Source organism: Amphiprion ocellaris, chromosome 8 (assembly GCF_022539595.1).
Source record: "Amphiprion ocellaris isolate individual 3 ecotype Okinawa chromosome 8, ASM2253959v1, whole genome shotgun sequence".
In the NCBI taxonomy this organism is placed as follows: domain Eukaryota; kingdom Metazoa; phylum Chordata; class Actinopteri; family Pomacentridae; genus Amphiprion; species Amphiprion ocellaris.
In genome coordinates, this window is record NC_072773.1 from 25,131,004 (window position 1) to 25,143,914 (window position 12,911).

The 12,911-nt window shown below is 37.1% G+C and overlaps 1 protein-coding gene across 1 annotated transcript; it reads left to right on the plus strand.

The window, feature by feature from the left end:
• The first annotated feature begins 965 nt into the window (after positions 1 to 965).
• LOC111588724 (B-cadherin-like) lies at positions 966 to 9,087 on the plus strand. Its single transcript, XM_035943379.2, has 20 exons — positions 966 to 1,122; positions 1,541 to 1,660; positions 1,786 to 1,932; positions 2,050 to 2,194; positions 2,315 to 2,490; positions 2,636 to 2,767; positions 2,853 to 3,035; positions 3,405 to 3,760; positions 3,867 to 4,009; positions 4,092 to 4,316; positions 4,421 to 4,648; positions 4,849 to 4,967; positions 5,072 to 5,149; positions 5,270 to 5,371; positions 5,983 to 6,087; positions 6,170 to 6,229; positions 6,414 to 6,518; positions 6,647 to 6,700; positions 6,852 to 6,899; positions 7,006 to 9,087. Exons 1-20 carry the CDS (start codon positions 1,087 to 1,089, stop codon positions 7,279 to 7,281), a joined length of 2,838 nt encoding a protein of 945 aa, XP_035799272.1. The 5' UTR covers positions 966 to 1,086; the 3' UTR covers positions 7,282 to 9,087.
• The last annotated feature ends 3,824 nt before the right edge of the window (positions 9,088 to 12,911 follow it).

The following is a 12,911-nucleotide window of genomic DNA, read 5'->3' on the forward strand; positions in this document are numbered from 1 at the left end:
AAAGAAAAAGAAAGAAAGAAAGAAAGAAAGAAAGAAAGAAAGAAAGAAAGAAAGAAAGAAAGAAAGAAAGAAAGAAAGAAAGAAAGTCTTCAAGCCTCACGGTTCTGTCAAATACTACAACAACAGAAAATGTTGGTTCAAGTTTTTGGACGAATTAAAAACAAAATTACATAATGTAAAGGTAATAATTATCACAAGCACATGTACATGCAAATACATGTTTCCATTACTGACTTGGAGAGCGCTGACTTACACAGAGTATTTCCTTAACTCTAACCTTTACTGCAACTGAAATCTAACCTTATCAAAAGCTTAAACTCTTCAGCCTAAAAAAAAAGTCAGTTTTATCTTACAGGGACTTCTTTCTGGCCCCAACACCAGAATACTTGTCCCCACAAAATGAGCACACAATGTAGTCTGCTTTGTCCAAACTGAGACTGAACCTATTAGGTGCTACGTTTGCAGTATATTAAGGCTAGTTACTATGAATTTATATTGTATACTTCATATACTTTATATGTTCATTTAAATATTAATTTTATAATGTTCCTATATTACCAAACAATTTGAAGCTCCACTTTTATTATTACGTGGCTGTTTTCAAAATACTTTTGGCAACCTGGAAAACATTTTTCATATGCTTTTATGTCAATTCATATGTATTTTTTACACTTTGACTGCTTACATCTTCTTTAACTCATGCTTCCTTATCCATGGAACGTGGTTTTAATTGTTTTCTGTTCATGCTATTCTAACAAACTCTGTAATCACATTCAAAAAGTAGCTTCATAAACATAATCACAGCATTTTCTTTAAATACAATCAAGGACAATAGAGTATGCTTATTACATTCCTTGGAACATGCACTCACACATAATACTTTGTGCACGCCCAGTTTGATAAAGTTTCCTGTCTGGCTGAAACTATGAGGACCGTGTGACATCAATCGTTTTACCACAGCCCTCCCACCCACAGGTATCCTGATACAAAGCCTGCACTGACGAGCAGCTGAGCTTTCATTTACGTACAGTGAAGGAAGAGTCTATGAGGAACTAACTTCTAAAACAACACCTCACTGGATGTACCATGGAGTCAAAACACTTCAGTCTTCTTGTTCTGCTGGTAAGAATTTGCCTTAGATAGCAGACCTGCCGGTACTTAAAACATTACTTAATCTTTGCTTTCAGCTGCATCTGAATCCAAAAGTGACTTAATGTTTTAAACATCTGTTTTTATTCGAAAGACACAAACAATTATGAATGAGAATAGAATGATTTATCACTTTAACGTGTACGCTTCAAGAAACTGACAGAGGTGATCTTTATTTTTCTGGTTGTCAACATTCAAAAGCAGCTACAACATTAAGGAAATTTGGAGTTTACAAATTAGATAATAATCACTCTTATTATGAGTATGTCTGTAAATTCTACACCAAGTAAAGTTCAGCGTATTACAAAAAAAAGAAAGAAAAAACTGTTTGGAAATAATAATCCTAACCATACAGTACATCTCACATGCACTAATCCAACTAATTTTGCAGTGCTTTGGAGTGCACATGTCATCTTCAGAAATTTTGCAGCGACAAAAAAGGAACTGGATCATAGACTCCTTTGAAATCGATGAGGGCTATCAAGGACCTTTCCCATATTCACTAGGCAAAGTGAGTATCTACTCTGAAGTGCTATTCATTGATTTAAAAAAGTGCACATGACGAGATGCAGGAAAACCATTATGGAAAATGAGATCATTATCATTTGCTGTTGCTGTGTCTTGTGTTTTCTGCAGATTGAGACTGAGAAAAGCATTAACTTATTCAGGATACATGGTCAAGGTGTTGATGAAGAACCTCGGGGTATATTAAAAATAAATGAACAAACGGCAGAGATTACTGTCCTCGGCCCTGTGGACTATGAGAGATACAAAGTGTTAAAGGTTGGCATGAATTTAAGAAACATGTCACAATGATTTTGTGGAAAGTACAAATAGTGTGTGCTTGGTAGCATGGTGAAGGTGTTTCATTATTTCACAATTCCTGCCTTTCTACTACAGCTCATGTTTCAGGCAATTGACAGATACAACCATGTCATCGACACACAGCTGGGAGTTGAGATAAAGATTAAGGACTCAAATGACAACCCTCCAAAGTTTGAGCGTGGATCATACACGATCAGCATTAAGGAGCACACGCTACAAGGTAACTCCTTTATTTTCAGCAATTCCTGATGTGATCTTTACTGCTACTATCATAAAATTATCACTTTGTCACAATGAGCAAGAATTAAGTAAAACACGTCTTTCCTTCTGATACCGACAGACACTGATGTGATTACTATTAAAGCAACAGATGATGACAGCACTAAGGAATATAAAAACATTAAATATCGAATAGTCTCCGTCGCTCCTGAATCTCAAGACCTGCAATTCTACATAACCCAGGGGTTTGAAACTCAAACTGGAACCATTTCATTTAAAGGATGTCTGGATCATGAGGTCAGAGGAATAACTGCTTGATGGTGCCAAATTATGACAAAAAAAATTGAGTCTTTGAACTTTGCTAAATTTGAATAAAGTGGCCAAACCCAGTATGTTTGATGGCAGTTTACAGATAAACTGAGCTGTGTTTTTAACCCTTCAGAGAGCAGAGAAATACAGAATTATCGTGGAGGCCAGTGACCAAGGAAAACCAAAATCGCTCTCCAGCTCCTGCACCATCACAATCGACATTGAAGACGGAAACAATCACATGCCTGTGATCACAAAGCAGACAGTGAGCAATTCTGTCTTTTGGTTACCTCAAGTAACTGCTGCCTAAAATACAACAGTCTCTTTACAAATCTCTCTTTTCAACCTAGGGTCCTAGAAAGGTGAAGGAAGGACAGGAAAATGTCCTTGTTTCACGTCTGCAAGTTACAGATGCTGATGCTGAAGGCACAGCAGCATGGAGAGCAAAATACCACATCAAAGGAGACACAGGAAACAACTTCAGGATCACTACTGATCCGGAGACAAACGAGGGGCTGCTGTATGTGGACAAGGTATTTTTGTGTGATATCCTACAGCTATTTGTGCTCTATAAATAGCGATGATTTGACTATACATTTTACTGAACTGATCTTTACAAGCTGCAGTGTATAAATATATAGAGTAGTTACAGAAAAATGAGCCACATACAGTTGCAGTCATTTTGAATTCCTGAAGTGACTGTTGTACACAGATGCTGATGGTGATCAGTTTTATTTATCTACTGTTTGTCCTGCTCAGGTGGTGGTTCAAAAAATTACAATGCCTGATCCACAACAACTTGTGCATCTTGTTTTTCTTCTGAAATGACAGATAACTCTTAAAAAACCTCTTCAAGATAAAGTGCAAAGTTAAATTGTGCCGATATTTTATCCCTTTTACAGCATCTGAGCTTTGAAGACGGTCCTACGAGGAACATTACAATCTCTGTGGAGAATGAGATCCCCTATTTTACATGCAAAGTGGTGGATCGCAAGATTTGGAAAGTAGAAACTATCAGTGGTGCCCTTGAAAGCGGTGCCTCTGTTAGTGGTGGCACAGCTACTGTTGTAAGTGGATCACAACAGACATCAGTTACATCCAGCCATGTAGTGACAGTGAGTGTGGAGGACGTCAACGAGGCTCCGGTCTTCGACAAACCTGAAAAAACAGCTTTTTTGCTCGAGAATGCTGAGGCGGGACAATATCTGGAGACATTTACAGCCAGAGACCCTGATGTCGCCAGTGCAAACACATTTAAGTAAGTCATGAAGATATTTCTACATGCCAGTTGTACAAGACAGACACATTCTATGTTTGTATGTCAGTAGAGAAATTGAAACTGTCTGATGGAACACATGTTTCAGATATGTCAAAGGAGAGGATCCTGCTGATTGGATTTCAGTTGATCCAAATACGGGAAAAGTAACCACAACAAAGATCTTAGACCGAGAGTCAGAATTTGTTGAAGATGGCGCCTATAAAGTCACAATATATGCTGTTGATGATGGTAAAACTTGAAGGAGTATTTACATATTGTTCATTGCATATTCTTCATCACATTCCTCAAAAGACTTATTTTTGATCACCAGGGAACCCTTCGATGACGAGCACCGCAACTCTCACCATTCAGATTAACGACCAGAACGACAATCCTCCATCCCTGGTTGTAAACACATTGGACATCTGCCAATCTGACAAACCCTCTCTGACAAACATCACAGCTTTCGATCGAGATGAGGAGCCATTCGGTGGTCCTTTCAGGTTCAAGCTCCATGGAGATGTTAAGGGCAAGTGGAAGGTTGAGCCCGCACAAGGTAAAGTCTAGTTTCACGACTCCATTAACCAGGTCTTGTTTATTCAGTATTTCACAGTGATATTTTACAAGATTTCTGATTTCGCAGTCATTTTGGATGTGCAGGGTATTCAGTCAATCTGGTGAAAGACAACACAGTTCACTCTGGACTCTACAAGCTGCTTCTCGAAGTGTCTGATCTTCAGGGGGAGGCGGCTTTCCACAACCTGTCAGTGACTGTCTGTAACTGCATCGACATAACAAGGCCAAACTGTCGCTTGCGAGAAGTTCCTGGCACCACAGCAGGAGGATCTGCACTGGGGATTGTTTTTCTCAGCATTCTACTCTTTGCAGGTGGGTCATATGTTCAGAGCACTTATCTCTTGTTTAATGTGCATCAACAAAATGAAAAGATTCGACATTTTTCACAATTATGTAATTAAACTGAAGTGCAAAATAACAGTTTTATATTTTGATCATGAGCCTTTCCTCAGGTAACCAAATTCTGGACGTTAACACTGTGTGTATTTGTGTGTATGGACTTTATACTTTAGGTTTGCTACTTTTGGCATTTCTGATGACTTGTAAGAGAGAGAAAGTACCAATGCCACCTGACAGTTCTGGACAATATCTCATGGTCCATAACATTGAGGAGCAAGGAACTGATTGTGCAGTAAATACCTTAATTATAAAGTTACTCACACTTGCTTATTGGTATAGCCTAATATAAACATATAAAAAAAAACAACAGCGTAAAACTGTTTTCACATGTTCAAGGTGAATTTCAAGTCATCAAAAGGTGGTCACAATGGGACATGGATCCAAACAACATGCCCACCTTTAAGGATGAACTCAGTGAGTACTGTAATGTAATATGCATTAATGTTACAACAACCACAGAGGCACATTGTTATGATCTCTTATGCATCATGACACATTTTCTTTCATTTATTTTTAACTAATCCGAACTTGCAGCCAACCACTATGCCACCAGCAGTGTCACAGGGTCAATCGGAGAAATATGCTATGTCCCAAACCAACACCATGCAGCAAGAGCAAAGGCGAAATTTGCAATGGGTAATTTTATTATCATTATATTATCATTAGAACTTGGTATCATGCTATAGATAATCGAATCAGTCTAGTGAAATTTTGGATGTTTCGATTGTCAAGAAATCTCATAAAGACAAAAAACAACAGATTACTCCTATTTATTGTCTGTGCAGCAAAAAATCTCACATATTGTGCTTTTATTCTTCTGTGTTACTGAACTCACATTCAAAATTGCACTGGGTCATGGGTTGCATGATTGCAATGAAAACAAACCAAACCTGAAAATCATCCCAAAATGTACTATTTAATGCCCCCCTGCTCAAGTAATGGTTGCTTAAAAGTAGAGCCCCAACTGTTTCAGGACATTGTTTCACCTTTTACAAAAACTTTACATTTAGATTTACGTAAAAACATTGTTTTTTAATTTCTTCTTTGGTGAGAACAATTGGCTTTGGGGGCTTAAAGTTGCAGACAACCCCAATTTTGATTTCAGCCCTTTTGCAAGATTTTTTGATAAATAGAAAAATACTAAATAAATTAACAATCTTGTTTCTTAAACATTTTATGAAATTGGATTAAAATGATTTTGACTGCTACGTTTTTTTAAGGTTTAACATATGTTTTTTTCCCCTTAGTTGGTGACTGACTCTGTAAGCGAGGGATTACAAACTCAATCAGGATACTTACAAGGAAAAAGCTCAGTGGAAACAGCTTTTCCTCGAAGAAACTATAAATACAGGGTACTGAAATAATAATTATTATTGTTGTTGTTGAGCAATCCTTTAAATTCAGTTCTAACTATTTCAGTGCTTGCTTTTCCAGACAATCCACACATCATCTGCAGCCATGGAAATGATGCAGCAGAGGCAATCTATGCATAAGGTACCACAATCTACTGTATGTATCTTGTGAAATTTCCACAGTGTTCAACAGTGAACTGTTATGTGTGACAGCTGTCATTATTAGACTTCTATTGCTGTTGTTAGGCATATTTTTGAGGCCAGAAAATCCTTACAACTATGTACTTTTGAGCTTTGTGTCTGTGTGTATGTGTGTTTTTCCTTAGTTGGTGATTGGCTCAGAAAATGAAGGATTACAAGCCAACTCAGGATACTTACAAGGAAATAGTTCGATGGGAATATCTTTTTCTCGAGGAAACTATAAATACGCGGTACTGAAATTATTATTATTATTATTATTATTATTATTATTATTTATTATTGAGGAATCCTGTTGCATTTAAAGAAGGAGGCTGCTCTTTAAGTTGTGTTCTAACTATTTAAATGCTTCATTTTCTAGTCAATGGGCTCATCATCCATGGGAATGAGACAGCGGAGAAAATCTGTGCATGAGGTACTACAATCTACTGTATGGGGTGTTTTCTTGTGAAATTTCTCATGAACTTTAATGTGTAACATCTCTAGTTATTAGAATTCTGTTGCTGTTGTTAGGTGTGTTTTTAAAGCTAGAAAATTCATAGAACTATCTACTTTCAATTTTCAAGAGTTTGGACGGATACAACCTACAAAACATTGGAACTCAAATAAATAAGGTAATGACAATATTGTATTCAGTCATCAAAAGCTAGTGCAGTTCTAAGTGTGTGTGTGTGTTTTAATGTATTCTCTTTTTTTGTTTCACTCCTCTTTATGTTGTAGAAGCTGTACATTCTTAAGGCACCAGGTGAGGAACTGGGTGACTATGAACCCCATGAATATGTCGAGGAGGGAGATGAAGAACACAGTTTTGAGCTTGATGCCATCTCCATCCCTGATGTGCCCTTTGATCTGGACCTGGACCTGGATTTCAGGTTCAGTAACCTGGCCTCAATCTGCATGCCTGGCGACAGCACCATCTACAGTACCAAATCAGAGACAGCAACTGTGACCCAGGAGTGGAAAGCCATAAAAATTAACACTCCCTCCTATTTGTAAGCAGTACAATATTGTATTTTTCTTCAGGTCACCAAATCCTCAGTATAAATATTACCTCCAGCACCTTCTGAAAGACTCACAGCAGTTTATATCACCGTTGTAGCACAAAAACACAGTCCTTGTCTGAGAAAATAGCAAAAACTCAAACCAAGACAACACTACATGTCATCGCTGTTCAAAGTCATTCATTGTTTCTACTATTGACAGGCCATGTTACACACACTTTGAGATCCTGTGTCTTATTTGTAGTAAATTTGATTATAAAAGTTTTTTTATTTTGATATATCTCAGTGCCAGATTTGCAGGTACGTGTTCTGCACCTTGCAGAGTTTTTCTGTATCGAGGAAGTTTTGGAAAGGAAAATCACAGATGAATTGAAAAATGTTCAAGTTTTGTTCATTGCAGTTTAATTTATTCAAGCATAAGAGATATTTTTTGTTGATCCAATGCTCAGAAATAACAGGAAAATGCATAGATTTCTGTCACAAAAAAAAAAAGGTAACACAGACTCACTGGTTTTACTGCTCAATTATGCTTACTCTAGTCACCATCCAAAGGCCTATCCTTAGCCAGGAAAAACCAGAAACCTGAGGAACCGGCCAGTAGCAGGACTCCCTTTGTTGACTTAAATTATTCTGGATATCCAGAGGGCCTATTTATACTTTCTTCTCTTATTTAAACAGTGCTGATGATGAAGAGGAAATGAGCCCAAACACAAATTCGCACAGATATTTTTTTTTTGAAATTGCACTGACAAATGACATTGTGTGTCATAATGCAAAAATAGTGAGCTATTATCATTTATCTTTTATGACATTTACTATATCTTCAGGCATGTTTTGTTTATTTTACCTTTGCATGTGTCACATAATCCGTCCTTAATCCTCACTAATTTGTATGTCTGTTTAATTATTTGTGGACTCTTTATAGGTGACTTAATGTGATTACTACATAAAATGCATGTTGAATAACATGAAAAAATGCACTCTCATTAATGAGACCGGGCCTCTTTATACACATTTATTCTTAATACAAATATTAGTGTGAAAAAATACAATCCACACAGAACCATAGTTGTGTAGCTGGTGAAGCAGCAAAGTGTTATTTTTTTACTTTTGTGTGTTGTTTATCAAAAATGTTTCATTCACTACAGGTTACATTAACAATTGATATGATTACTCACAGTGGCAACCAGGAAATGTGTTTTACTTTTTTATTTGGATGTCTTAAGATTAATTTCAGGTTACATTTCTTTTTTTCATGCTCTGTTTTAGCCTTTGCAAATGAGCCATTTATATATGTTGCTCTCTTAAAATTAGGAACCTTGCTTGCTTCGGGGTTCTTCCCTCTTCTTAGTTTTATTTATTTTAATCTATTGCAGGGGGTAAAGAAATATTCTACAATAATAACCCCACAAGGTTACTTGAGGTTTTTCTGCTTCTAAAGTGTGAGTCAATCAGAAGCTGCAAGATTTTTCACAAAGCTTTTAAAAATGTTTACAAAAACAAGCAAGCAAAACTGATTTTTCTATATGAATGTTAAAAATGTAAGAAAAGATTCATTGTGTGCACATTTGTTTTGAAGATTATCATAGCTGGTACTGGTTGTGGTTATTGGTTAAAGTGGTCTTTTGTTTGTTTTTCTGTGACTATAAATGTGGTTTTTTTTGTACTTTAAATGAAAGTATACAGAGGCTGAAGTGCATAATCATGACACAAAATAAATTTAGTAATTACTGACACTAACACACTGTAGCATTATAAAAATATGCAGGTGTGTCTTGTGCAAATAAAGGAGCTCCAAAGAAAACATGATGATTGCTGATGCAGAATAATTTCATGGTATTTCCAGTCAACCTTTACAAGCTTGTCAAACCTGCTTTCTGGTGTTGGTTGTTTGGACTGTAGGTTAATGAAAGATGTGTGATCGTGTGCGTGTGCGTACGTGCGTGTGTGTGTGTGTGTGTGTGTGTGTGTGTGTGGGTACGTGCGTGCGTGAGTGTGTGTATTTGTTTGTTCCATGAGCATGTGTGGGTTTTTGCGTGTGTTTAAGCTCCTATATGTGTTAGTGTGAAAACATATCTACCTAGATCACATCATACAGCACAAGTTTATCTGTATGTCTAATTCCAATGATTACTTTAACATTAGACCTTTCTAACAGGTTTTTATATATAAAAGTGTCTAACGATTACCACCTTTTGTCAATGAGTGAAACACTGACTCCTTGTGGTTACACAAAAAATTACAGTACTTGTATCTACGACTATTGTCTGTTTAATTATGACGACGGTATAGTAAAAATATTCGGAACCCCCTCTCCGGGAAGTGTTAAGTGCATTACAATTCATTCAGACTTTAGACCAGTGGTAGCCAACACGGTGCCCGCGGGCGCCTGGTTGCCCACAGAGACGTGAGTTGCCCCCAACATGTCCTAAAAATAACACTAGTCACCATGAAATTCCTTATAAAAAAATTAGAAAAAATTATTGTTGCTGTTATTTTTAAATCGGAAATACTTACATTAATGCAGATTTTAAATTACAACATTTATTATAATTTAAAAACAAAAAAACAACGTCTTCGGTGTAAATGAACTTTGACCATGTCCGAGTCAAAGTTCACTGCGCATGTCAAACCACCACGTCACTGCTGAAGCGTCCGGGTGCAGTTACTTCGGGAAGCAAGGTGTGGTTTTTACCCCCAAAACATGACAGAGAAGTGAAAGAGAAAACACAATTTTCACGATGACTGGGAGGAAGAGTTCTTTTTCACGACAGTGAAAGATATGCGTCCTATTTGCGGGGCGACTATTGCGTCGGCAAAGCGGCACAATGTGGAGAGACGCTACTTTAGCCGCTACAAAGCTTCCATGCTAACTAGCCACCTGGTAGCACATAGACTGTATGCGCACTACGGACAGAAAAAGCCCTGGACTTAAAGGCAGCTCTGACATCTACTACGTGGCGAAAAGTTTCTTCGTGGAGAAAAATGTACCATTAGAAAAGCTTGTTTTAGTCACGACGGATGGGGCTCCTCCATGACGGGTCGCCATGCAGGCTTCATTGTACGATGCAGAGGTGATCCAGACTTCCCAACATTCCGACATTACCACTGCATCATTCACCAGCAGGACATATGTATGTACAAAAGTGGCCGGATTTGATCATGTGATGACTCGTGTCATGAAGATCATAAATGGCTCCAAAGCCAAACAACCAGGACATTGACGGTGCTGCTGGAGGAGCTGTTAGCTGAACATGGTGACCTGTTACTACACACAGAAACCCCGTGGATCAGCAGGAGACCCGTTTTGCAGCGTTTTTTGTCACTGTTGGCCAAAATCAAAGAGTTGATGCAGTCCAAAGGGGAAGACACCTTGCTGCTTGAGGACACTGAGTGGATTCTTGACCTTGCATTTTTAACGGACATCACTGGGAAACTGAACCATCTGAACTGTGAGCTGCAAGGTAAAGGTAAGACATGATAAGCTCTGCAATGCCAGGCTTCCCACTAACACACATTTACAGACAAAGAAAGAGTTAACATGTTGTCATTCAAAACACCGTGCCATTACACAATATGTGAAAAATAATTTGTTGAAAACATGTAATGATTTGTTGTTATGATCTGTTAAATATATTGCAATGCTGGTGAAAAATGCTGGTGATTAATACTAATGTGATAGGATTCATTTCAAAATGTGAAAGAGTTGATTTTTTTTTTCCTTACATAACTGATAATTTTTACAAACATGGGACAGAGTTCATGAATTGTTCAAAAATGTTACAAAGGTAGGGGTTTGCACAAATGAAGCATGATTTGATGACAGTTAATGATTTCCTAAAAATGTTAGAAGTGATAATTTGCACAGAAATGTAACTGGTGTGATTTTGAACAAAATGCTGCAAATATGCTGATTCATACAAAACTGCCAAGAAAGATATTTACCAAAGTTTCAGAGATGGGATACCTCTGACTTTTAAATATTGGAACAGATTTCCATATATGTGTGTGTTTCCTGCCGTCATTGTTGTGGAAATCGTAGTTAATTATTGTAAGGAATAATTAACATAAATGTGATCAGAAAGTCTTTTTACATATTATTTTCATTATTTTTATTATTGTTTAAAGATGATGGTGCAAGTTTGCTATTGAGGAAGTTTGTATCAAACAAGGTGCCCTTTGTGCTACTCAGTACCCTTGAAGTTGCTCTCAGGTTCAAAAAGGTTGGTGACTCCTGCTTTAGACTCACCAAATTTCAGACGCATGCCAGTCAGTCCTGTGTATTGACTTTGCACTAAGACCCAAAATTCAGCCATATTGGCTGTCATTTATTGGAGGGATCCCCTATCAAAATAAATGACTCCTCCAATGCAAATGACTGCACACGGTTTTTGCTCTTCAAGTCTTTAACTAATGAGAAAGATCATTCTCCTAATGAGTAAACCAAACAGCATTTTTCTGATCCTTGCGTCGGATTTATCAGAGGGAAAAAAACCTTGAACCTACACTGAACCTACTTTTTTCGACTTGCTTTTATGTGAAGTTTACTTTTATTCTATTTTGTATCGTGTCTGCTTATTTTAGATGTTCTCTCTTGTTTTATTATTTTTTTAGCTGTCTAGTTCTTTGGTATGATGTCGTCTCTCCAATTGTTTAATTCTCGAATTTTTTATTTTTAATTTCTAACTTTAACCCTTTATCTTATTCTTTAATTTTCAAACTGCCTAGCTCCTTTGTTTGAGTCTGAGTGCTAATGTAGCAAATTATTCCTTTAATTTACTATGATTTTTACTGTTTACTTTAATTGATTGCTCTGACTTGTCTCCTATATCTTGCTTGATTGTCTGTCTTGCATGTTTTGACTGTCAAAGCACTTTGTGAACATTGTTCTTAAAGCTGCTATATAAATCAAGTTATTCTTATTATTAATGAAGTTTAAACTTTGACACATAGTGGTAAGCAAAGCTACGTACATTTGGGGATGACAAATTGTGTGATAAATGGACTGTCCTGAAGTAATAAAATGTAATTCCTCTTGGTCATAAATAATAATTAATAATAGTATAATTTGTCACATGCTGGGCCTGTAATAGCCACAAAGTTCATGTATGTATCTGAGGAGTGGAAGTCAGTACGAGTAAACAAATACAGTGGGAAATTGAATGAGTTGATTTTGCCATAAATTTTTATACTGTACCTTAGAGCTCCACTATGCAGGGCCTTCCTTGGGTGTGTAGAAAGCCTGGAGGAACCAAATAGGAGACTGGGTGGGAATTGCTGGTCCACCTGAAAGTTTTGTGGAAGATCATCCAAAAACTTTTTCCACCATATCTGAAAAAAACAAGACAACTGCATGAATGCATGAAATCACCAGTAAAAGTTAGGAGTGGTCCATTTAACCACACACAATGATGGTATTAAAGGATATCAGTGATTGACACCAGTGAGACACTACTAACATTTAATGCATGAGATCAGAGGCTGAGCCGATGGACAGGTGGCGGTTTTCAAAGATGCCTAACTGGGGTGAAGCACTGAAACCTGAAGGCACCGGTGGAGATATAAAAACAAGGATCAGCTTAACAATAGATGAAACCGACTGCAAAACCGGGCTAATTATAACAA

What these genes read in the sequence shown, in the direction of transcription:
- LOC111588724 (XM_035943379.2), top strand. Translation starts at nt 1,087, where the DNA reads ATGGAGTCAAAACACTTCAGTCTTCTTGTTCTGCTG. An exon ending in CTGTGATCACAAAGCAGACA is followed by an intron (nt 2,768 to 2,852) that starts GTGAGCAATTCT and finishes TTTTCAACCTAG; the next exon opens with GGTCCTAGAAAGGTGAAGGA. An exon ending in GAGGAAACTATAAATACGCG is followed by an intron (nt 6,519 to 6,646) that starts GTACTGAAATTA and finishes TTCATTTTCTAG; the next exon opens with TCAATGGGCTCATCATCCAT.